Below are 26,613 nucleotides of genomic sequence, written 5' to 3'. Positions count from 1 at the left end.
CCTATATATTTGTACCTATTAATATAGTAAACTAAAATATAGCATAGGATTAATATGTGGAACAGAGCATAACAAAGCTGTCAGACAACTACGTTTATGTTGAAAGGGATGCTGGTGCTCTTGAACAAATTTACTACAAAGTTTAGCCGTCAAAATGAGAGCCTAACCGGGTGGTCTCCTTGCTAACATGTATCCCATCCCATCTGATGATTTGTCATGGGTGGGGTTTCCAGTCCTCATGTACTCTCACCCAGTTCTCCCTGGTGAATAAAAGCTCCCTTCTACCCTCCACCCCCCACTCTACCGCTCTAGCCCAAAAGTCTTCTTTTGGCCATAATAAAATGACAAGTAACGGGAATAGGACTTTTTTTTTCTTTCACATAAATAAAGGAGGAATTACTCATCAAAGATGAAAATGTCTACGAGCTGGCCTTTGTCTGGGAGAGGTATTTTTTGATAAGTGTTTTAGAACTCTCAGATTCTAGAAAAACTAAACTAAAAATACCAAAGAGTAATGGAGGATAAGCTTTGCGTCTCTCTTCCTCTCCAACCTGCCACCATGCTCACTGTTTTCACAGTTATGTCAGTTTATTAGAAAAATAAAACTTGATTGGAACATGTGGCTATTTTTTTTTTTTTTAAAGCAGACTGGCAGAGCTGACTGTGCATACTGGAAAGTATATGGCAACCTTCTTACAGAGGAAAGAACAACAGTAAATACACCCTTCAAACGTTTCTTAGAGGAATACAGTAGCTGGTTAATTTAATTACATGAGGAAACTGCTGTGAATCAATTTTTTTTAAAGTAAGTTACATGGATGGAAGAATTGGTATAAACTTAAACAGTGTTGAAAGCAAAATGACTTGCTTAATAATTTATTACAACAGCTTAGAAATTGGTCTTGATCTGCATAATCCAAGTGTTTTAAGACTGGTATAATAGACCAATCAAAAGCCAGGAGACGTTTTACGGTCCTCACTCCATCTCAGAATATCCCTGGGCAAATCAATCTTTCACCCTTAGCTCAAGGGGGGAGTTAGGACTAGTTCAGTGGGCCTCAACCCAGGGTTCTTTGACCCTGAGGGAGTTCCACATAGTAATGGTGGTTCATGAGATTTTTTCAGTATTTCAAAGAGCCTGAAAATCATGAATCTATCTGAAACAGGCTCAGAAGTGCAGTAAGCTTTTCTTTTTGGTTACAATCATATCGAGTTGGTGTAGTTATGTTAGCTATCTCATCCTAAATGCAATGTGTTGGATCGTGAGCTCTATGAGAGAAAAAATAAAAAAGGGTTCTTGATAAAGAAAAGGATGATCTTTAAGATAACTTTCAACTCAAAAATTTAATGATCTATGACTGCAGCATTCATGTGGTGCTGGGAGAGGGAAGGGGAGGAAGATACAAAAAAACCCAATATTTATTGAGGAATTTAATAAATTTGTGCCAAGGAATGTGTAGGGTACTCTCAATACATTATCTCACCTAATCCTTTCAACAGGCCTTTGAATTAAGTATTTTTGCCTTCATTTTGGAAATGAGCTGTGTTGTAACTTTTACCACCATCAACTGCCAGTAAGTAGCAGGGCTAGGATTCAGATTCTGTCTGTCTCCTTCCAGCACCAGGTTGCTCCATAAAAATTACTGCTATTAGTTAGCTCTTAGTAATTTCATTTTTCCAACTGGCAACAGGGTTGTGAATAAATGCTTTTTCCTGTCCCCAGCTGTCTTGCATGGCCTCAGTATGTTATGCCAACATAGCCTACAGCTCCAGAGCCCCAGCCAGAGAGTAAAAGAACATCTAAGATGTGTCCTCAGTCACTCATCACTGACGAAGTTGCTTTGCCAGAAACTTTCCTAGTAAATAGCCTACTCATGGCTTATGTGGATGAGAGGGCAATTTGCTGTGACCACAGGCAAAACTAAATGCTGTCACAAATCCGGTAGAGCCGGGGAGAGAGATTTACTCCTAATCTTCTCTTTTTCCACAGTCCCAGCGTGGAGGGCTGAAACAATTCTTGTCCATTTCACCTAATACTAATCTATAAGGTGTTACCATTAAGATGCAGAGAAGAAACTACTGAGAGCTCCAATACTTAATTACTAGGACTGGGAAGTTTCTTCTCTAACAGCACTTTGTTTTATTTTTTTAAAGATTTTATTTATTTATTTGACAGAGATAGAGACAGCCAGCGAGAGAGGGAACACAAGCAGGGGGAGTGGGAGAGGAAGAAGCAGGCTCATAGCGGAGGAGCCTGATGTGGGGCTCGATCCCATAACGCTGGGATCACACCCTGAGCCGAAGGCAGACGCTTAACCGCTGTGCCACCCAGGCGCCCCTCTAACAGCACTTTGAAGTGAGATATCTTTATGTCAACTGACAGCATTTTTGTTGTCTCAAAGGCCCTTTTTTTCCCCTGTCCATGGAACATTGTTTTAAATATATATATATATGAAATTTTTATCTGTTGCCCTTCCCTCTTCCCAAATGTATCTAAAATGAGAGAAATCATTCTTTATCATACCTTTGTTAAAACTAGGAGAAGAAATAAAAAGCATTTTTCTTCAAAGTACTTAAGAAACACAAAGTCCACTGCAACGGGACACAATTCTAAAATACCTAACGTAAGGCCAACGGTTTTCTAGTAGTCTAGATTAAGTTTAGAATTTGGTAACTAAAAACAATAGGAAGAAAGAGACCAATGTAGCTAGAGACAAGATTGAAGGTGGATATACTTGGAAGAGTATAATTGTACTGGATTTCTCATTAGAAGGGAGCAGAGTCCTATGAAGACTTCACATTCCCCAAGAGAACCATATTTACACAATTAACAATTCTTTTGTTGGAAAAAAGCTTTCATTATTGCATGTGGACACATGTGGGCTGTGTAAAAATATAAAAGATGTGTAACACACGGTAAACAGAAAGTAATGATCTTAAACAGGCCAAATCCTTGAACTCGTCATTAATAAATGTCTCTCCTGCATTCAGCTACCCGGGCTGCTGGGAGCCTGTTTTCTTCAAGTACTTCAAACACTGAAATCCAGGAACATTTATTATTTTAATCCATTACAGGCAGTGCTTGATTTAACTTTATTGGTTGTGGTGGTGGTAGTGGTTATAAGTGGGGGTTCAGCAATGTTCTTTTACACATCATTTCAAAAGGGCTTAATTATATTTTATAGTTTGGGCCAGGAATTCTGCTTGTTTTTTGTCTAACAAGGTTCAAATGGAGTTCAGGTCGATGATGAATCAGAAGAAAAAGTCAGAGATGGTTATCTCTCTGAGATGAGCTCATCTCCCTCTACGAAAGGCTGGGCAGGTACATCATGTTCACATGACAGTGCTCGCCATACAAAGTTGGTCACTTATTAGATGATTTTTAACACATAGAAATTCAACCCAGCGGTTATCTTCTTTATTTCTAAAGTAACTATCCTATGTATTTTAAAGGCTTCCCATTGGAATCCAAAACAGCTATAGTAACCCCACAGCCCTAAAACAAAAAAGATATGTGAAGAACAATAATAGCATAACAGACATTTAAAAAATGCACAAAACTTTTAAAACAGAAAAATTTAGGTATTCCGAATAAATATGTAGAAGACTGTATTAATATAATTTGGCTAAACGAAAGAGTAAGGAACCGTGTAAACGCATCTGAACAGCATTTATCTCCCAGTGGGTTTTTTTTTTTTTTTAAACATCAAACATTCTTAATCTGTTACCTCTCTTTCTAAGGGGGTGAAAAAAGATCTAAGATAATAGTATTAATATTGCCTATTATAATCCAAAATTCCAGCTAATTATATATTGTTGTACAATTGCAACAAGGAGAATAAAGTTTGCATGGTGGGATTTCTTCTCCACTGCATGTGATTTCTAAGAAGAGGACAAGAGAATTACTCCCCAAGAGAGCATCTTACACTTATATGTATATGGTTTTTATTTCCCACCATACTGGAGAAATAATATGAAACATTATTTTGAAAAAAAGTAATGAGGATTTTACTTTTTTCTCCTTATTTCCTGCTTAATTTTTAGAACTTCCTATTCTACTCCTTTTGGGTGTCTCAACAGAAACAGGTAGTCTCAACTACCTACAGAAAAACACCACTGTTGAAAAAAATCCATAATCTATAGGTAATTTAAGAGTAAAACAAGAGGGACATGCCAGTTCATCAGTAGCAACTTTGAACCTTGTTATAAAGTAATAAGAGGGAATCTGACCAGGATTAATAGTGGTACTCAGTTCTGAGGTGAGGGGTGTCATGTTTCACGGACTCTAGGCCATCTGTTCTGCCTGCCTACATTTTACTTCTGCAAAACTATAAACGCACCTCTACCTCAGGGACTATAGAAAGGCATTAGAATTCTTCTGCTTTTCATTATCACAAGATTCAGTAACTCATTTCATTGTCAAGATAATCCCCTTTTACTCTTTCTTTTGCGCTTGCGGGGTATGCCAAAATGACAAATAAAATCCCAGATGTTACAGACCCAATGAGGTCTCCACCTTTCCTTGAGTGTTGGGTTTAAGCTACTTGGGACATAGTGTCAAAAATGACAGGACCCTGATGCCCACACCCAATATTCATTAAGGTTTGTTAGTGATTTGTATAGCTGTCTACAAGCTGTACTTCCACTTCAATCCTCAGTGGTGGCATGAAAGCGAAGTTTGTCCTCTGGCTTTAACTGTCAAAGAATTCATTTCCTATTGTTCAGGCATTGGAAAGAGAAGCTGTTTCTTTCTGAAAGTAATGAAAGTCTTTGGGGTGTTGTAAATGGCTTGCTATTGCGACATATTATTTTAGGTAGTCATATCTAATTTAATGTTTTATTTCCCCTTAGGCTTACTTGCATTTCTGCCGCATCCAACAGCTATGACAACGCCTTACGAGAGTTTCCTCAGGAGATCCAGTTAACTATGGAATGAAAAGCTGGAGCTCCACTTTGTATCAATTAATGACCGGGTTTCACTTTTCAGTACATGAAAATGAACTTTAGGTTCTTTACATTTTATTGGTCTTGAATTAGGTGAACACGAGAAGAGGCATTTGTCTATGTGTCTATGCTTTCTCTCTATTTTTGTTTACACACAGAGATAAGTGCATCCGGATGACAGAGGCTGGGGCAGTGAAAGTTTTTTTTTTTTTTTTTAAAGATTTTATTTATTTATTCTACAGAGATAGAGACAGCGAGAGAGGGAACACAAGCAGGGGGAGTGGAAGAGGAAGAAGCAGGCTCATAGCGGAGGAGCCTGATGTGGGGCTCGATCCCATAACGCCGGGATCACGCCCTGAGCCGAAGGCAGACGCTCAACCGCTCAACCGCTGTGCCACCCAGGCGCCCCTTGGGGCAGTGAAAGTTTTTTAAACGACAGCTCTTTGACCAGAAGGAGTTCAACTCATTGTTTTCTGCCACGATGACAAGTCCCCTAATAGGTGCCTATGGATAGGGGATCCTTGCAACTTTCCCCCAATTCTGACTAAAATGTGAACCAAGATGGCCTCACTTAGGTTCTTCCCCCAACTCATTGTGCCACTGTATTTGTTCATCTCCTATTTCCCTTTTCCTTATCTATATGGAGCTTGCTAATCTAAGCGTCCCTGAGAAGAGTGAGGCAGCCTAAAGTACAGCCATTTCACAGCCTGAATCGTGTACCCGTTTGCCAAAATCTAAGGAGTGCCGCCCTAATAGAGCCATAATTTACTCTGACAAGGGGAGCTAAAGTCTGCAGCTCACTCCCCACCCTGCCTGTGGAAAGTGCTACACTGTGTTCACAATTTATAGCTACATACTTATGGTTTCTCCAAAACGACATACTTCAAACGGCAAAAAATATTGTGTTATGTGTGTAGGTAGGGGAAGGGGGTTGTTTTTAAAAAGAACACAATCAGAATGGGATGGATTTAAAAAAAATACTATCAGCAAAAAAAAATACTATCAGCCTTAAAATGTTTCAGAAAATAAGAGAGAATCTCTAAATGAGATTCGTCGTTATTTTTTTCAGTATTATATACCAACTGAAAAAATCTAAGCACTGCATCTACTAAAATCAGAACTTCAGAGCCACTTTACCAAAGACATATGGGAGAACATAAGTATTCTAGCAGAAGTATGAGTTAGGTTATTGTAAGTCACTGTTATACTCCGCCTCTGCGGAGCAGAATTAGGAAAAAATCAAGTCCCTTGAAACTCTCTGAGTTTAAGGTCACAGGATAGTACAGAAGGCTAAGAAGAACTTGTGGATTTCTTTTTTTTTTAATTGAAAATATTTAACCATTTCATTTTGTTTCAAATGATGAGAATATTTCAGCAAATAATCTGTACATATTTTGTTGCAAAAACCAATAAACAAATACGAAAACATCCTAGATTTAAGTGTATTGTATGTCTTGGGAAGAAGATTAACTTTCCCCTTTCATGCTTTTATTATTTCCTTTCTCCATACTCTTACCATAAGCTTATGACAGTTTAGATGATAAAAAATACAATCATTAGATGAACTCAAATATTTTTTGTACCTTTCAGAAGTGAGGAAACATGCCTACAACATATTCCCCATTGTGTTTCTCTAAATATTACTTAGAACGTAAGATTCCTCTGGCATTACAAATCTATTTCGGCTCCTAAATTAAAACTCATCTGGAAAGGACCGTTTTACCCTGTTTATATAACATTGTCACATAAAGAGTGTTAAAAAAAATATTTCACTAAAAATAGCTTGCGTAAGTTAGGGATTAGAGTAGTTTCTGCTGCTATAATTGTTCCTTTGTAGTTTTTTCCATGATGTTTTTTGCAGTGTTTTTGACTGTGTTTATTAAAGTCAGCACATCAAAAAGGATCAAAGAGAAAGTGAGTGAGAACCAAAGAAACCCCAAGTGTGTTGTCTCATTGGGGAGTTATGCAGATTCGCATAAACAAGTGCAAATTGTTGAGGTTTTAATGAAAATTTTCTACAATTATTTTATCTTAAGTCATTCTATACAATAACATCTGTACAGCAGATGGCTATACTGTACCAAGGCAATGCTCCTTTTTCTCTCTCTGTTTAATAGTACATCTGAGATGACTACTTTTGTCACTGTGCTCAATTTGGTTCAGCAAATAATTTGAAAAGTGCAGCTGCTGCAGATGGTCACAATAGTTATATAAACTGTAAAATCAAAGACACAGTTAGGTATTTCTGTATTAGATTCAAACTATAAAAATCTGACATTAACTCTGCTGAGCTCAAAGATACACTATAAAAAAGTTTAGTTCAATGTAGAACGATGTCACTTGCAGAATACGAAAAGAAATATAACTACTGGTAGGAGGGGTTTTTATGGGGTGGTGGGCGGTGAGGGATACTTTTTACCACTCATCAAAAATATACTTTGCATGTATATTTGAGTATATTTCATCCAGGTTGCAAAGCATGACTTTTTAAGATATTCAACTATATAATGAAATTAATGTTTAAAGCTTAAAAAAATTGTATTTGACTTTTAAAAGGTTTTGCTTAGCTAAAAATCAATTTTTGAAAAATATGTAATAATCTCAATTATAATTTCCCAGAAATCAGCCATCAGGTATAACTAAAACTTAACACAATCTTATTTTATTTGATTATAATTAACTATTACTTTGCTAACTTTGTTATCTTCTTAAACTGTTTGAGCATGCTCCTGCATGAAGGAGAAATGCAGAGAAAACAGATTTGGCATTCGTTATGTTCTCATAATAAAATTGTTCCTATTAAATAGCTAACTTCAATTTGATTTGATTTGTTGACACAAGTAACTACTTGAGAACGTTTGTTGGACACTACACATTACACTTGTATAAAGTATGTCTTTGTAGGAGCTATAGTTTCTATTTCTGTGTTTAACTAGATTGAAGGGCATAACTGTAAAAGGGATAGGAGAATATAGTTTTTCTACTATGAAGGGAAAAAACAGCAATTACAAAAGCAGAATGAGTCCACTATCTTGTGGAGCTCAGTGAGAGGATTTTAACGACATTATAGAGATGTTTATTGAGGACAGACACCATTAAAAGTGGGTAAAATATGAGTAGCAAACGAATAAAACAAGACAGAAAAGGGCCTAGAATTGAGGACAGTCCATTTAAATTCTTTCCCTCTGTTTGCGTTCTAACCTTCCCCTGCTGTGATTAAGGTACAACTGGAAAGGCGTGGGAACGGGCCAGTGTTGTCTGGGTTGCAATTTATTTGTGGATAAATCAGACACTGTAGCCTCCAGTGTTTCATAGTCTTTCATGTCCCACGGACCTTACATTTTTCATTTCTAACTTTTAAGACAATAAAAAAATACAGTGCTTTTAGCTGGCTTGGTCACAAATATTTCTGGTGAGAAAGAAATAAATCATCGACTTTTTGGCCTAAAATTCGTACTTCTCAACCATAAGACTTTTCCTTTATCTCTTAAACTACTGTGCCCAAACTGGCTCTAAGGAACTAAGTTCCAGGGAGTCTCCAGCTGCCACTTAACCACTTTTTAGTAAGCAACTAAGTTGTGTAGAGTTTCAGGATTTACTTTATCCCCTACACTATCCCTTTAGCCCCAATTCTTTCCTGCAAATTAAAGTGGGGAAAAAATAAAGTTTCCTTTTTGCTACTTTTACTTTGCAAAGGAAAATTTCTGGCATTGTGCCCTGAACTCTTACAGTAGCAGGTTCTGTGACTGAAAACTGTTACTTCCCACCTATACCTTGTCTTTTCTCTTCCCCTCCTCCCATTCCTTCTGCCTACACTTTTTCAGTGTGTAAAAGCACATAACACTTCAGTCATGGTAACAGAAGAGAAGAATGTAGACCTCATTGCCTGTCAATTTCTCACCTCTCCACCCATCAATGCCATCCAGTTTGCAGGGTCCCCCCACTCTTTGCTAGGCACGGCACTGATGTACAGCCTTTGTCTGTCAGAACTGCTGGCATGGTCCATGGTATTGTCCTTGCAAAGCTGAATGTTGCCTTCTGCTATACTTTGTGTAGCATACCTGCCACCGGAACAATTTCTCTCTTTTTAAATAAATTGTTACCAGTGACTTACTATGGTGCATCAGAATCACCTGTAGAGCTTTTGGAACACAGATTTCTGGGCTCCATGCCCAGAGTTGTTGATTCAGTAGGTCAGGGGTAGGGTCTGAAACCTGGCATTTCTAACGAGTTCCTAGGTGATGCTGATGCCGTTGGTTCTGAGACTACGCTTCGAGAAGCACTGCTCTAAGGGTTCAAAGAACTTGATATTCCACTGTTGCACTAAGCTATTTTAGGTAAAAGGGAATTTAGAAGTGGACGATTTTACAGACATTTGTAGGAACATGACTGAAGGGATGGATACCAACAGCTTCACTTAGGGTGTTAAAATATTTAGATTTGAAAGATTTGTTAGAAAATTGCCTCTTAAAATAAGGTCGCAAACCATAAACCATGTCCCCATCTGTAATGGTCCTTAAAACTTTTAACCTCTACATAATACGAATCTTCACAATTATGCATTTTTAGATGCGAGCAAACCCCATTATCATCTCCCTCTCCCCCTTTGTGACTTACCAGGTACTTTCTGTGCTGCTTTGACATTAAGGCTTCCACTGAGGGTCGATAAAGATGCTAACAGGCATGGTTTATTAGGATGGGGGACAGTTTCCATGGAGACCACAATCTGAGTAGTATGGACAGAAATTTTTTGAAAGCAAGAAACAGTTCTCCACATGTTTTCTTGAAATGGAATCTTTTGTGCTCCATCGCCATGAACTTTAGGTTTCGACAACTTTCCACGGTAACATTTTGAGGTTGGAAACTCATCCTTATTCAGTGTGGTGTCCAATGGGGCTGAAGTCTCCTTGCTGTGTGCACTTCTTATCTTCTTTAATAAATTGTTTATCTGATCCAACTTGGTAAAACTCAGGTTTGCTTTCAAAGGCTTTGATATGTCCAAGTTGATGTCTGCTATAGAATTGAAGAAGATAAGAAAATTACTGAAGCTCTCACTGACTAGAAGCCCTTACTTCCCTGTCAAGCTCCTGTTTTAAGTCTTCCTACACTTGTACGGTGGACTCATTAGGATGCCAGGTGTTATAATTCTTTTACTCATCACCTAACTGTTCTTTCCATGAAGTTACTTGAAGGAACACTTTCCCTGGACTACTTACGTGCCCACCTTCCTGTCTCAATCCATGTGACTGTTCCTGATACAGTGAAGGCCACGCATGGACATTTATTTCTGTCTTCCCACTCTGAGGCAAGATTAAGCAGCTATTTTAGTTTGTTACTGGGACTGGCATTCTTTCTTCCAAGGCAAAAGGACTTCCCCTAGAATCTAGCACAATGTTTGACACAAATACTGGGGTCAATAAATATCTGTCCAACTGACTAACTGGCATAGCCTTTTCTATCCCATTCTCTGATCAAGTATATGCAGAAAAGCTTTGTTTCCTCTTTGTGCCCTACTGCAAACCAGAAGATTTCCTCACATCTTTCCCTACATTCCGCATTCTAAAACACTTAAACACCCCAGACAATGAAACACGTGTACAAGGAGATGTCTTAAAACCTACAGTCCATTTTATATGTACCACATACCAGATGTTGTCCTTATTTGGCACTCAGCACCTGACATTAAAACTGACCAGCTTTAATTTTCTGTTTTTGCCTTCTTACTTCTGTTCTCATTATTAGTTAGACAGAAGACTATAAGCGTTGTGAAGGCAGGGCATGTCATATATCTTTAGATCCAGTGCCTGGCACACTGTGTCTCGTCTATGTTGAGCATAACTCAATCTAACAAGTGTTCTTGGGAGACTGAGTATATACTACAAGACACAATCTCAGATGAAGCTAATGTCAAGGTTACTAAGCAGATAAAGTCTGTTTCTATACCTTTTTTCATAAGGAGGACCTCTTCTCACCTTCCTCAGATGTCAGCACCTTACGGTTTTCTCCTGGTCACCCACATTTCCTTGGGGTGCCATCTTTTTAAAGTGTGCCTTCCCATGTGTTTCTTTAATTGGGCCCAGCAAAACTGAGAGTCCTGCTTCTAGCTAGCTGTCCACCAGAAAGGATCAGACATCTGAGTCGCCCTTTGCAATACCAAAATGCTCTCTGCATCCCATATTTTTTTAAAACAGAAAAAACACCCTGACTTAAAGGAATTATTTTTTTTTTTAACCTATTGACAGGTTAACTCACTCACCATACAATTTACCTATTTAAAGTGTGCAAGTCAATGGTTTTTAGTAAACTCAGAAGATTGTGCAATTTTGCCTCTATTTCCAGAACATTATCAACACCACACCCAAAATAATCCGAGACCACTTAGTAGTCCCTCCCCATCCATTCCCTACCTCTACCTCAGGCAACCACTAATCTGATTTCTGTCTCTATAGATTTGCCTATTCTGGACATTTCACATAAATAGAATTACATAATATCTTGCCTTGTGTGTCCAGTTTCTTTCAGTTAGCATAGTAAAAGTTTTTAAGGTTCATTCCTATCGCAACATGTATCATTAGCACTTTATTCCTTTTTGTGGCTGAATAATACTCCCTTATATGGATATACCACATTTTGTTCATCCACTAACAGTTAATGGACATGAGTTGTTTTGGCTATTATATATAATGCTACTATGAACATTCATGTGCAAATTTTTATGTGATCCTGTTTTCAATTCTCTTGGTATCTACCTAGGAGTGGTATTGCTGGGTCATATTTGATTATAGTCATCTTAGTGGGTATGAAGTGGTAGCCCACTCTGATTTTTGGTTTGTATTTCCCTAATGATGAATGACGTTGACTGCTTTCATGTGCTTATTGGCCATATGTATATATTCTTGGAGAAATGTTTATTCACATACTTTGCTCATTTTAAACTTGGGTTATCTTTTTATTATTGAATTATATAAGTTCTTTATATTCTGGATACAAGTTCCTATCAAATATAGGATTTGCAAATATTTCCTCCCATTCTGTGGATGGTCTTTTCAGTTTTTAGCACAAAAGACTTTATTTTTTGTGATGTCCAATTTATTTATTATTTTGCTTATGCTTTTAGGGTCATATTAAGAAACCATTGCTAACCCAAGGTCACAAAGATTGACAATGTTTTCTAAGTTTTACAGTTTTACCTCTTACATTTAGGTCTATGATTTTTTTTTTTAAGATTTATTTATTTTTGAGAGGGAGAGAGAGAGAGGGAGAGAGTAAGAGAGAGAGACAGAGAACAAGCACGAGTTGGGGGGGAGGGCAGATGGTGAAGCAGACTCCCTGCTGAGCAGGAAGCCTGATGCGGAGCTCGATCTCGGGACCTTGAGATCATGATCTAAGCTGAAGGCAGATGTTTAACTGACTGAGCTACCTAGGCACCCTAGGTCTATGAGTGTTCTTGCACTAGCATTTGAGTACTATGTGAGGTAGGGGCCCAACCTTATTCTTCTTCAGGGGAGTATCCGGTTATACCAGCACCACTTGTTGAAAGGCATTATTTTTGATTTATAGATTTTGGAGTACTGAAAGAGCTGGTGGGCAAAATACTTTAGGAAAATTGGATGGTTCAAATGACCCACACATTTACTTGCTCTGCCCACCTACCCTTCCATGTGGGCTTCCAAATTCTGCGGCCTCACAGAAAATAATACTACCTTAACCACAGTGAAAAAGAGAGGACAATCTTAACAGATGAAAGGAACAACAGGAAACCAAAACAAAGCTATAACAGATAGAAGACTCAAATGTTGTGGCCAGAAGCTATCTGCTTTTGTCTGGATTCATAACCTGCAGACTTACACTAACGGTCTGAAGTGTTCCTTCTGCAGCTATAGAACCAATTTAGTGATCCATTCAGGAAGTTGCCCAAATATCCAAGCCAACTGCTGAACCTAAGGGATGCATTTCCCCTAACTGCAGACTGTCAAAGCACCTGTGGAAGGGTGTGTGTGTGTGTGTGTGTGTGTGTGTGTGTGTGTGTATCTACCATATCTACCAGGAGTTGTTTGACTACTACCTTGATAGGGATCCTATCTCAGGTATTATTGTGGTCCCAGTGACACTGAAAAAAACTGTTTATACCTCTGGTTATTTGCCTAACTCACCCTTTGAGACTTAGTCCTAATCCCTTCCTCCAGCAAATTTTTCTTGACCCTGTGGCCCAGGAAGATGCTGCTCATCCGTTGCTTCCAGAATCCCCTGTGCATTCTGCCTCATCAGGCATCTATTTACATTATTTTTAGAGTTACCTTCTTATGTGTCGGTCACAGTCCAGTGAACTGTGAGCTGCTGGACAGTAAGGGCTGTCCTACATCTTACTATTCTGAGTACCTAAACTACCGTCTGGTCCACAGTGAGTACTAAGTGGCTATTTAATGAAGAAATGAAGGAAAAAAAATGGATGAATTTTTTCTTTCTATTGAACTCTCATAGACTCATCTAATCATTTTATCTAAAATAATCCATTTACTCCTCTTGGCCATGCTGTATTCCCTATCTCAGTTAATGGTTCTATAATCTACCAAGTGGCTCAAATCAGAAATCTGACTTTTTGACCCATTTCATGTCCTCTTTTCCTGGTCCAAATCTACTTGAAGATTAAGTTCTGTTAATTTTACTTCCAAAATATTGCTTGAATCCAATCTCCTTCTCTCCAGCACTCCAGCCACTCCCCGTTTTTTCCCCTCCATGGCTTTGATACTGTTGAGCTACTGTAAAACCTCCTGAATGATTTCTCTGTCTAGACTGATTCCCGTTAATCCAGTCTCCAGAGTAATTTCCAAATGATTTGTTTCAAATGCAATCCTGATTGCCTCATTCCTATTTAAAACTCTTTAATGGCTCTTCTTTACCTATGGTATAAAAGACCAAGCTCCTTAGAATGGAAAAAAAAGGCCCAGTCTTTCTTTATCTGCAGCCATTGCCTGCCTCCATAATAAGGTTCCAGAAATATCAGAGTTTATAGAGCTGGCTTCCCCCAACTCCTGCTATGTCCTACCACTAGGCCTCTGCTCATGTTGCTCCTTTGTCTACTGTACCTTTTCTTCGCCTAATGCCTAATCTTCAGGATACTGCTCAGCATTTCCTGCAGCCAAAGCTGGCCTTGCACAAGTATCTTTTTGTGAGATTTTATCTCCCACCAATCAAGAAGTTCCTTGAGTGCATACTTTTCATCATTACTATGCAGCATTGGGCTGCCAACTCAGCACAAAGTACATGTTTTGTCACTTCATGTTGGAGCACCCCAAAACATTCTAATCTGGTTTTCTCATAGGCAGAATTCTAAAGATGACTCCCCTGCCCAAGATTCCTCTCCTTTGGTTATTAAATCAAATACTACTTTAGGTACTACTGTGCTGTGAAGGGATTTCATAGTTGTGATAAAAAGCCTACGTCAGTTGAGTTTAAGACACATAAATTATTTGGTAGGCCCAAATATATAAACCCTTTAACCTTTCATATGAAGGAGGCAGAAAGGGAAGTCAGAGAGATTTGAACCCCGAGAAGGGCTCTATTATATGTCATTGCTGCTTTGAGGATGATGGGGGTCATGTGAGAAGGAATGAGTGGCCCTAGAACTGAGGGGTTAGCCAACAGCTAACAAGGAACTAGGGACCTCGATCCTACAACCACAGGGAACTAGATAATGCAAACAACTAGAATGAGTTTCTTCTCTGGAGCTTCCAGATTAGAGCCCAAACCAACTGACACCTTGATTTTGGCCTTGTGAGATTCTGAGCAGAGAATCCAGCTGAACCCACCTGGACTACTGACCTACAGGACTGTGAGATAATAACTCTGTGTTGCTGCAAGCCACTACATTGGTGCTTAATCTGTTATGCACCACCAGAAAATTAACATGTATTTCACATGCATAGATACTTACACGACATTTTGAATTTCTAGTGTGAGTATAAATGAGGTTTCAAGGCTTAGGAATGTTTGCCTCAGCTTTTTTTAAACTTTTTCTCCCAAAGCAAAGACATCTAATTTACCTTGTTCTTTGTCAGTTGCCAGTTCCCTTTTTAAAAAAATTACTTAAGGATTCCAGGGGCACCTGGGTAGCTCAGTCGGTTAAGCATCTGACTCTTGATTTCCGCTCAGGTCATTATCTCAGAGTCGTGACATGGAGGCCCGAGCTGGCCTCTGGGTGGGTGTTGAGCCTCTTAGGATTCTCTCCCCCTCTCCCCACTTCCCTGGCTCATGCATACTCTCTTTAAAAAAAAAAAAAGAAATTATTTAAGGATTCCTGGGAAGATAGAATCCTGTCTCTCCCACTCTATGCAGATACAGAAGCTGGAGAGAATGCCATTATAAAACCTACACAGAATAGCTATTTGAGGATGCTGAAAAGTAAATGGTACTAGAAGACTGGAGAAGATGACTAGAGTGCAAAATACTAACAAAATGGAGGTGACTTTATAATTTTTCCTTCTGTATCCCACAGCCTGTGCTAAAGGCAGTCCAAAACTTAAAAGTTGGCATGAGGTGTGGACAGAGGGATTACTAGAAGAAACCCTCTATTTCTGGCTTCAGGAAGTGGGAAGAGAATTCCTAGTGCTCACAACAGGGACTATGAAAATCCCTCCTTTTCTTCTTTCTTTTCTTCATTTTTTTTTTTTTGTGCCACAGAAAATAGGAGAGAATACTCTTCAATCCATTTTATGAAACCATCATTATTGATACCAAAACCAGACAAAGACAGTAAAACTACAGACCTTAAGAACAGAGACATAAAAATCCTCAAAAAAAGCTGGAAATCAAACCAGCAACATATAAAACTAAGACTATACCATGACCAACAGGGGTTTATGCCAGGAGTACACGGTTGGCTCAATATTAGAAAATCAATCAAAGTAATGATATTATCAGTTTAAAAAACAAAAAGATCATACTAACTGATGCAGAAAAAGTTTTGAAAAATTCAGTATCCCTTTATGATAAGAACTCTTAAGAAACTATCAGTAGTGGGGAGCTTCCTTAATTTGATGATGTTCGCAGATGAAAACCTATAGCTAACATCATACTTAATCATGAAGTATCAAATGCTTCCCCCTAAGATCAGAAACAAGGCAAGGATATGCGTTCTTACTACTCATACTCAACATAATATTAAACAACCTAGCCAGTGCAATAAGGCAAGAAAAAGAAATAAAAGGAATAAAGACTGGAAGGGTAAAAATGTCTATTCACAGATGCCATGATTGCTCATGTAGAAAACTCCACGGAATATATAGAAAAACTCCTAGAATTTATAAGTGAAATTTGGCAAGATTTTAGAATATGAGATCACCATACAAAAACCAATTCCATTTTTACAAACTAGCAGTCTACAGATGGAATAAAAATTAAAAAAAAATTACATTTATAATAGCTCTAAATAAATACTTAGGTACAATTCTAATAAAATACATACAGGTATTTATACTGAACACTACAAAATGCTAAGGAAGTATCAAAAAAGATGTAAGTAAATGGAGACACATACTCTACATATATTCATGGACTGGAAGACTCAACATAGTAAAGATGTCAATCTTCTTCCAACTGATCTATAGATTTGAAACAATTCCAATCAAAATCCCAGCAGTATTTATTCAGATATAGAAAAGCTGATTATAAAATTTATACAGGAGAGCAAAGTAACTAGAATACCCAAAACACTTTTGAAAAAGAAGAGTAACATTGGAGGACTTACAAGATTTTAAAACTTAGCATGAAGTTACCATGATCAAGACAGGATAGTCTTAGAGAAGGGATATACACATATGTCAGTGAAACAAGACAAAGAGTACAGAAATATAGTCCAAACAAAAACTGTCAAATGATTTTTGGAAAAGGTACAAAGGCAATTCAATGAAGAAAGGATAGTTTTATTAACAAACGGTGTTGGACATCCACATGCCAAAAAAAAAAAAAGTGCCTGAATCCAACTTTATACCTTACATAAAATTAACTCAAAATGGATCATAGATCATGGATCTAAACACAAAATGTAAAATTGCATCACTTTAGATAAAAACAGATGAGAAAATCTTCAAGCCCTGAAGTTAGGCAGGGTTCTTCCATACAGTAGCAAAAAACCAAGATAATGAATTAAAAAAAAATTTATAAATTGGACTTCATAACTAAAAACTTTTGCTCTGTAAAAAGTAGTATTAAGAGAATGAAAAAAACAAGCTATGTACTGGAAGAAAATATTAGCAAACTGTGTATCTGACAAAAGATTTGTATCCAGAATAAAGATCTTTCAAAATTCAGTAATAAGGAACAAACAGCCTAATCTTACAATGGGAAAAGACCTGAATAAACATTTCACCAAAGAGGATATATTCATGGCAGATAAGCACATACAAAGATGTCCTACATCATTAGTCATTAGAAAAGTGTAAATTAAAATGACAATGAGACATTTATTAGAATGACTAAAATAAAAAATGCTGACAATATAAAGTGCTGTAGAGAAGCTGGAGCTAGTGGGATTCTCATGCATTGATGGTGGGAATTCCAAATGATACATCCACTCCAGAAAACATTTTAGCAGCTTCATATATGATTTATATAACCAACCAATCCCACATCTAGGCATTTATCATAAAGGAATGAAAACTTATGTTCACACAACTTATACACAAATTTTTGATGTAGTTCTATTCATAATCACCCAAACTGGAAACAATTTAGATGCCTTTCAATGGATGAATTGTTAAACTGTGGTACATCTACATAATGGAATACTACTTAGCAACAAAAAGGAATATACTACTGATACATGCAACATCTAGGGTGAATCTCAAAGGCAGTTTGTCAGCAAAAGAAGCCAGTCTGAAAAGGCTACATGCTATGGGATTCCATTTATATGACATTCCCCAAAAGGCAAAATAAACAAACAAAACCCCTTAAAGTGATGGACAGCAGTAGTTATCACAGATTAGGGCTTGGGGAGGGTATGGTTATGAAGAAGAAATACTGTGAGAGGTGTTTTTGGATGATGGAACTGTTCAGTATCTTGATTGTGGTTGTAATTACGTATATCTACATATGTATTAAAATTCACAGAACTGTATATCAAAAAAGGATTTCATTGCATATTAATTTTAAAAATAAAAAGCAATGTTGTTTCAATGACTTTGTGATATGCATTATAGAATAGTGTTTTTTCCCACTTCATTTCATTAGTTTTCAGTCTCACATGTGATCCTCAAAAAGTCTAACAGCTTGAATATGTCCATGACTCTTATATGTAGGGGAAGCCCACTTTGGGCCTACGTGTTAACCAAATATGTACTAGGTTAGTTTTTGAGGTTTGCTTCCCATTCTCCATGGCCCCTCTAACAAGGTAGTAGAACATTGTTGGTGGCCCTTCTGTAGAAGGCGAAAAAGATGGAACGCTATTTCTAAATGTTAGGGAAGCCACAGGACACTTTCTGATCTTACTAATACCAAATAAGGCATATTAAAGTTAGGAGCTTTAATAGATAGACTAGAGTCAGTTAAGTTGGCATAACTCAAAAGCACAGGTCAGTTTGGTGCTATCTAAAGTATGTTAATCCACAAGTAAGAATACATTCTTTATAGGACCTGGCTTGTATTACAAAACACATTTTAAAAGAAGGGTTCTTTTTATCAATCGAGTTCAGATGCTGATAATTCAGAAAAAGAAATGTGTACTAAAATCAATCATATTGGTGAATTTCAACTATGAATCTACTTGAGTCACATTATTGACCTTATTTTACCAATTATAACTGCTTTGAATAGTCTGAAATCAGAAAGATCCATTTCCCAAAGCAATACTGAGGACAGCCCAAAATATATATTCCATGCAACTCTAATAGCTTAAAACGGGGATGGTAAGTACATAATTAATTACAGTTGCTGTCTTGTTCTACCTTTAAAAGTCATGAATCTCTATTAGGTCGCTCATTTATACATAACAATTGATCAGGACTCAACAAATTTTAGGAAAAAAGACATTCTGAAGTAATACCTTGGATCTCCCTCTCTCAGTTTGTCCCAAGAGTGTCAGTGTGATTTTAAACTTTACTAACTTCAGAAGCATAAATGCTATAGATTTTAAAACTATTTTGAAAGCTTATTTAAATTTCTTACATATTTCTTTTGTTTCATGAATTTGAAATGTGAATTTTTTTAAAAAAGATTTTATTTATTTATTTGACAGAGAGAGAGAGAGACAGTGAGAGAGTCAGCACAGGCAGGGGGAGTGGGAGAAGGAGGCTTCCCACTGAGCAGGGAGCCAGATGTGGGGCTCGATCCCAGGACCCTGGGATCATGACCTGAGCCGAAGACAGACGCTTAACGACTGAGCAACCCAGGCGCCCCTGAAATGTGAATTTTTAATGTTAATTTTTTGTGGTGCTGGTTTCTAGACAACCCTCTCTCAGACCAGTGGATTGGTCAAGGAGGGCTTCTTATTTGGACACTCTGGTCGCTTGATTTATCCTTCCTGTGGGGTCATGTCAACACTGATGTATACACCAAAACTTCATTCTTTGGGTGATCTTAAACCTAGGAGTACAGTCTCTCAGTCACTGAACAGCAGCTGATGAAAGTTTTCATAAAGTTCAAAAATCTAGTAGAAGTATATATATACACATAGCACAAGATAGCTGTTAACTATAAGAAACAAATCGAGCCTTAAAACATTTAAATAATTTACCTTAAATATTTGTGTGTGTGTTTGCATACAGTGCAACATCTGTGCATGGTGCCCTCCAGTGGCACACACAGTCCCTCATGCCTACCCCCGTAGAGCTGGGTCCATATGTAAACAGAGCGGCTGGACAGTCCCATTTGGGCAAGCTGGAGAATGCTATAAAGCCAAGAGCCCCAAAAGCAGAGCTGAAATGAGGTTATTCTGTAATACCAGCTATTCCTTTCAAAAGTACCAGCTCCACCAAGAGAGAGGAAGCATGCACCAGAGTGAAAAGCACCACAAATGAATTAGTGCCTGTTACGGTTGGGTAAAGTCCATCTACATGTATGAATCCTTCAACCAAAATCATGAAGTTATTGCCACATCTAAAAGTGTAACAAATCTGTATTGTTACATTTATTACTTACCCAGTTCCTTGAAAACTTTCACATCCTTGAACTAGCAGTCACTTTTTTTGGGTAGAAAATTAGTGCCTTTACTTTACTGTAAATATTTTCAGTCTCATAGTGACAGGAAGATTATTTTAACAAATGGAAAAATTATGCAACAAAAGAATCTGGCGTTTTTAAATACAAAAAAATAGAAATAGGGGCACCTGGGTGGCTCAGTCAGTTGAGCATCTGACTTTGGTTCAGGTCATGATCTCAGGGTCCTGGGATCGAGCCCCATGTTGGGCTCTCTGCTTGGTGGGGAGTCTGCTTCTCCCTCTCACTCTCCCTCTGTGCTTCCCCCCCCCAATAAATAAATAAATAAATAAATAAATAAATAAATAAAATCTTAAAAATATGTAAAAATTGAGCAATGTATTTTCTGGTATTTATACTTAAAAATTGATGAAAAACATTAACTTCATTATTAAGATAAGAACAGTAATAAAAATGGACTAGAAAAGTTTTCTTCAACAGAGACACAGTGGGAGCTATATAGAATAATGTTTTACAAAAACTGGAAATACACCTGGATAAAGAACCAGGCATAAATTGTCAATGTGGATTTTATTCTAATTACTATCAGACTGTTTGAAAAGGTTTAGAATTTTTTCATAATCCTCATCAAATTTTAATAAATGGATTACTTTAAAGTTTAGGTTTTAAGAATATGCAGTAATAGAGAATCTCCCAGCTGAGTCATCTATTTCTTTGCCAGATACAATTTCTCACCATTCCCAGAACACATTCTGGATCTTTAAGTTACCAAGTAAACCCATGCCTGTCAATTATCAGATTCTCATTACCCTTCAAAACTTTCTGAACAGCTACCAGGAAACAGAATGATGAGATGACTATTGAGTTAAAAGGAGATTAGACAAATACAAATAAATTATACTTATTTTATGCTCCCATCACCCTAGGAGATGACTTAATAGTGAAAGGAAAAGAATCATATTGTAGTAATGAAATCAGAGAGTAAAGTCAAGCCCCAGAGGTGATTCCCCTAAGTTTATGTTAATACACACCTTGTGGGGGACCAAACATCAACTGGAAAAGTTTCCTGAAAACTGTTCCAGCTATTTTCTCATTTAAAATGTTCCAACTTTACTTTACCCATTAGTCATCATATTACTTACATTTATGATGTATTTTGAAATCTATTACCAAGAACCCAATGGATTCAATATGGCTTGTTATACCCAAATCATAACATTTATGAAAGAAAACTTCTCTGTTAAGTGTTTCTTCCTTTGGAATTTTATTTGTAAAAGACACTTTTTTTTTTTTAAAGACAAGCAAGGCTTGCTCATTAAACAGTGCATACGTGACGGCTATGTAGTGGCTCAGGAATGATGTGCTTCCCCCCCCCCCATTTTAGAGAGGTAAACACAAAACACAGAACAAACCTGTAATCAAGCTTGACTTTATGAATTATTGTATCTCTAATAAAAATATTTTTTTATTATTAGATCATAGAACATTTTTTTCTTAGTTAGCAATTTAAATTCAGATTTTTGTGACAGTGTCCAAGTAAACATACTCCTGATGATAATGGACAGTGGTGACTGAGTATTCACAGGTGTGAGAATTGGAAAACCTGGAAAGTTGCCATGACAATGAGATCAATGTGTTTTTATCGAAGGTGTGAAGTGTAAAGACCTCAGCGGTGGCAGATGTGAGTGCTTCAATTAACAATGGTAAAGCAAGCGGACGTGGATAAGCTGTCCCATGTGCTGCTGAGGAGGCTCAGCGACATGGGCTGACACGTGTTCTTGCTTGGGTCAGCCAGCAGCAGCTCATGGTGCTTACAACTGGGATGTGGGCATCACCACTACCAGCATTATCCTCATACACATATTATTAGGATCAGGCATTGACTTTTTTGACTACATTGTACTCCCCCGCCCCATTACAACATAAATGCTCTGATTATTGGGCAACTGTACTGGTTTTCTAAAAGGAGTGTATTAAACAGAACTTATCTAAATGAACTTCTCTCTCTCCAAACAGTCACCAAAAAGGGCTAAGCACATTCTATTGCTCTAATAATTTTGGCAGCTCTTTTGATGGCTATGTCCTTCCTTTTTCTTTTTTGCTCTTCTCCGTGATGGCATGTACTCATCCTTGGTTGGAGACAGCAGAGCTACTTTTTGGCAACAGCCAAATTTTGTTTTGAGACAAGGGAACAAGGATTCCACAGTGAGGGAAGATTAAAAACATGAAGAATCCAATTTCTAGAGGCTCCCACTTCCAATGATGAGATAATTTGAGTAGCATTTAAAATAATGACTTAAGAATAATACCAAGCAACAACTAATTGGCCACCACTGGAATATGCTAGAAAAATAGTTCACCCCCCCAGCTTTATTAAGGTACAACTGACAAATGAAATTTTAAGATATTTAAAGTATACATTATGATGATCTGATATATTCATACACTGTAAAACAAAATTCCCCTCATCTAGAAAATCAACTCATTTTTAAAAATGGGTAAATAAAGATACAGAATTCAGCATCTATCCTACCTTCCTTACATGAGCAATACTACTGAGTAACCAAGTAGTAGATGAGGGGATGTTTCTTTTTATAGAAGTATTTTAGTTAATACATGGAAAAGGAGTGTTTGCATGAAAATATTACTGTTTGTAACCTCCAATGAATTCAGGCATTCAGCATCAATGGCTTTTAACATCACAAAAAGAGACCTTCAGATATTATGTGCCTTCTGATGGAACAACACAAACCCTTTTACAGAACAGTCTTGCTAAAAAAAAAACCACAATAATAATAAGCAAACCTGAATAGGTTAATCCAACTACCAATTTATATATAGCAAATACAGAGGACGGGGGAATAGACAATCCAAACTGTGACAGGGGCGACTGGGTGGCTCAGTCAGTTAAGGGTCTGACTCTTGGTTTCCTCTCAGGTCATGATCTCAGGGTCGTGAGATGGAACCCTGCATAGGGCTCTGCGCTCAGTGGGGAGTCTGCTTGGGATTCTCTCTCTTCCTCTCTCTCTGCCCCTCTCCTGGCTCACGTGCGCCCTCTCTCTCAACTAAGTAAATAAATAAATACAATCTTTAAAAAAAAATTTAAACTGTGGTAAACTCTACAAGATAAATGATCTGGCTTCTTCAATATATAAATTACAGGGATGAAAAATGATAGAGGGGAAAATCTGTGATTAAAAGAAACTAGAAAGACATATCAACCAATAGTCATGCATAGAACATATATGGTTTCTGGTTAAAAAAAAAAAAAAAAACCAACCCAAGAAATACACATGCACACAAATACCCACGCATCCACACACACTTTTCCCCTCCCCCCTCTTCACATACATTATGATATGGATAAGATAACTGGAAATTTGAACACTACATATTTGGTAACACTGAAGAATGACTATCTTTAGGTTTGATAATAGTATTGTGGTCACGTTTTTAAAAGTTCTTATGTTGTAGAGATACATAATACTGAAATATTATAGATGATATAATACAATGCATGGAATTTGCTTCAAAATAATACAGAAGGTGAGGAAGTGGATAGGGGTATGTGAGAAACAATACTGCCCACAGATGACAATTACTTAAGCAGGAGGTTCTGTATACTGATATTCAGTATACTTTTGTATATATTTGAAAATTTCCATGATATAAAAGTTAAAAAAAACACAGAGATGAGAATGCACATGGCATATGAAAAAGTCACATTGGAAGATGATGTCAAGCCATTTTGCCTCCAAACCATCAAATCCCTTTTGTCCCTCATGAACTTCAATAGGTGATCTTGCTTCTAGCTTCGTGGGGAAAGTTAAAGCCATCACATTTCCAACAGTTTCTTGCTACCAAACTAAAAAACTACCTGCATATGCCCCTTTCCTTCCCTTCTTTAATTTATGTAAAACAGAGACTCTATTGCTTCTCTAATTTGAAACTGGTTCTTTCAAATATGTACTGGATTCTTCTTCCCTCTTTCTTACGCACCTATGTTGATCTTTTCTCTTTTTTAGTTTACCTAGTTCTTCTCTTAACTGGATTCCTCTTGTGAATATTTAAATATGAGAAAACTCAAGTCTCTTTCATCACTAAAACAAAATCCCCAAACCATGATCCCCGATGCTCCTTCGTATACTACCCTTTATTATTGTTCTTCACAAACTTCTTGAAGGAGTTATTTATATTCTCTGCTTCTACTATTTCTTTTTTCCCTCCCATTTACCTCAATGCATTCCAGACTATTTTCTATCCAGGTTAACTTGATGGGGGAAAACACTTGCAGTCACAATGCCTATAACTCTACTAGATATTTTCAATTTCTCATCTTTCTGTGTCTCAAAGCACTACTGATTTGGCTTCTTTGACATTCTACTTTTCAAATTCTCCTCTTAGCCCACGGTTTCCTCCTGGCCAGTAAAATCCTGATTGGACTTCCTCAAGATGCAGTCTTAGGTTCTTTTCTCTACTTCCTCTCTATTCTTTCCTTGAGTAATCTCTCATTCAGGCCCATGGCTTGAATTAGAATCTATATCCCAAAGACTCTAAAACATTCAATCCTTTATCACCGGTCTTGGTCTCGTGACTCCAGATCTGTATGAATAACTGCCACAAACTCAACAACTCAAGACAAAACTCATGATCTCTCCATACCCTCACACATGAAAACAAAATAAAACCAAAAACAATGTGGTTCTCTTCAAGTATTTTCATCTCAGTAATCAGGATTACCACTTGTCTCAGCTAGGGCTGCCGTAACAAAACACCAGAGCCTGGTGGCTTAAACAACAGAAATTTACTTTCCCACAGTTCTAGCGGCTGGAATGCTGAGATCAGGGTGCTAGCATTATTGGTTACTGGTGAAGGCTCTCCTTCTAGCTTGCAGATGGCCACATTCTCAATGTGTCCTCACATGGCAGAGGGGGAGAGACAGCAAACTCTCTGTTGTCTCTTCTTGTATGTGTACTATCCCATCATGAGGGAGCCCCCACCCTCATGACCTCATCTAAACCTAATTAACTCCCAAAGGCCCCATGTCCAAATACCATCATAGTGAATATTAGAGTTTCAACGTATGAACTTTGTGGGGACAAAGCACCATCCACCCAGTTAGACCAGTCAGAGACCCAGAAGCCATGTTTATATTTTCTCCCTTACCCACTATCTCCCTACTCCATTACCATGGTCTATAGATTTTGGCCTCCCAATATCTACCAATTCTTTTACTTCTTCCTATTTCTTATCACCATTCCCTGATCCAACTTCTAATTATCTCTCACCAGTACTACTGCAATATTATCCTAATTGCTCCTTTTTTTTTTTTTAAAGATTTTATTTATTCATTCAACAGAGACAGCCAGCGAGAGAGGGAACACAAGCAGGGGGAGTGGGAGAGGAAGAAGTAGGCTCCCAGAGGAGGAGCCTGATGTGCGGCTCGATCCCAGAACGCCAGGATCATGCCCTGAGCTGAAGGCAGACGCTTAAGGACTGAGCCACCCAGGCGCCCCTAACGGCTCCCTTCCATCTACTCTAGCCCTTCTTAGTGTTCTCCACCCTGCAACCAGAGTTATCTTTTCAAAATGCAGACATAACCATATGAACACACACACCTCCTCCCTCCCTTACTGCATACATGTCCTGCTGACAGCTCTTCAATGGTTCCTCACCACTCTTAAGATAAAAGCCCTAAAATCCTTGATTATGGCCAGCAAGGCCTGGACTCTGCCTCTCTTTATAGCCTCACCTCATAGCACTGGTCTCCTCACTCTTCCCTGTTTTCATTTCCTGTAATCGGACACGATACCTCTCTCCATACTATCTTTTGCACATATTCTCCCAGAAATCCACTCTCCCCTCAGTCCTTGGTCAACTTCCTTGTGTCCTGTGCAACTCAGCTGCAGGGTCAGTTACTGTAAGAAGCTTCCCTGAATCTCCACTCTTATGAATCCACAGAACTTCATGACACGTATATTAGTTTATCATTATATATTACTTTGTGTGACTCTCTGGCCAACAAATTCTGTCTTTTCTACCAGATTATGTGCATTTCTTGAGAGACGGGACTGCTTAGAACAACACCTGGCATATTGCAATTGCTCACACTATCTGGTGTGAAAATAAATGAAGAGCTCCATTAGGGATTACAGCCATCATTTTAGAACTTGAAGAAATCTTAAAATAGCTCTCTTACGTTACAGAAGAAAATACTGAGGCTCACAGAAGTTAAATAATCTTACTCAGGATCACCTGCTTAGTGACAACTAAGCCAGATGACATCAGATTAGAGAGAGCCTTTAGGGCTGAGGAGAACTTTGACCAGATGGAACTGAGGGAGCTGGGAGGTCGACATCATAGGAGTTTGGCAGGGGAGGCTCATTTAGCAAGGGCACAGGGGACAACAGGATTAGTGAGTAAAAGGAGAATCTGGAGGGAAGGCTGCTGGTAAACAGACTGAGGAAGTAATCCCGGCATAAACCTAAACAAGGGAGGTAGCTGACATGACATGGGGGG

General features: G+C 37.9%; 1 protein-coding gene across 18 annotated transcripts in view; it reads right to left on the bottom strand.

The window, feature by feature from the left end:
* VPS13B (vacuolar protein sorting 13 homolog B) overlaps window positions 1–26,613 on the bottom strand; it is a 765,680-nt gene that overhangs the window by 158,441 nt on the left and 580,626 nt on the right. For 17 of the 18 annotated variants that reach the window (XM_044382679.3, XM_048212588.2, XM_048212589.2 and 14 more), the window contains one exon: window positions 9,562–9,957. In XM_044382679.3, the coding sequence (XP_044238614.2) occupies window positions 9,562–9,957 (396 nt within the window). The remainder of the gene's footprint in view (window positions 1–9,561; window positions 9,958–26,613) is intronic. The other variant, XM_057307837.1, reaches the window with a different exon arrangement.

The sequence above is a fragment of the Ursus arctos genome, unplaced genomic scaffold, assembly GCF_023065955.2.
Source record: "Ursus arctos isolate Adak ecotype North America unplaced genomic scaffold, UrsArc2.0 scaffold_6, whole genome shotgun sequence".
In the NCBI taxonomy this organism is placed as follows: Eukaryota; Metazoa; Chordata; class Mammalia; order Carnivora; family Ursidae; genus Ursus; species Ursus arctos.
Note: the sequence above shows the minus strand (reverse complement) of the source record. Positions and strands in the feature narration are given on the sequence as shown.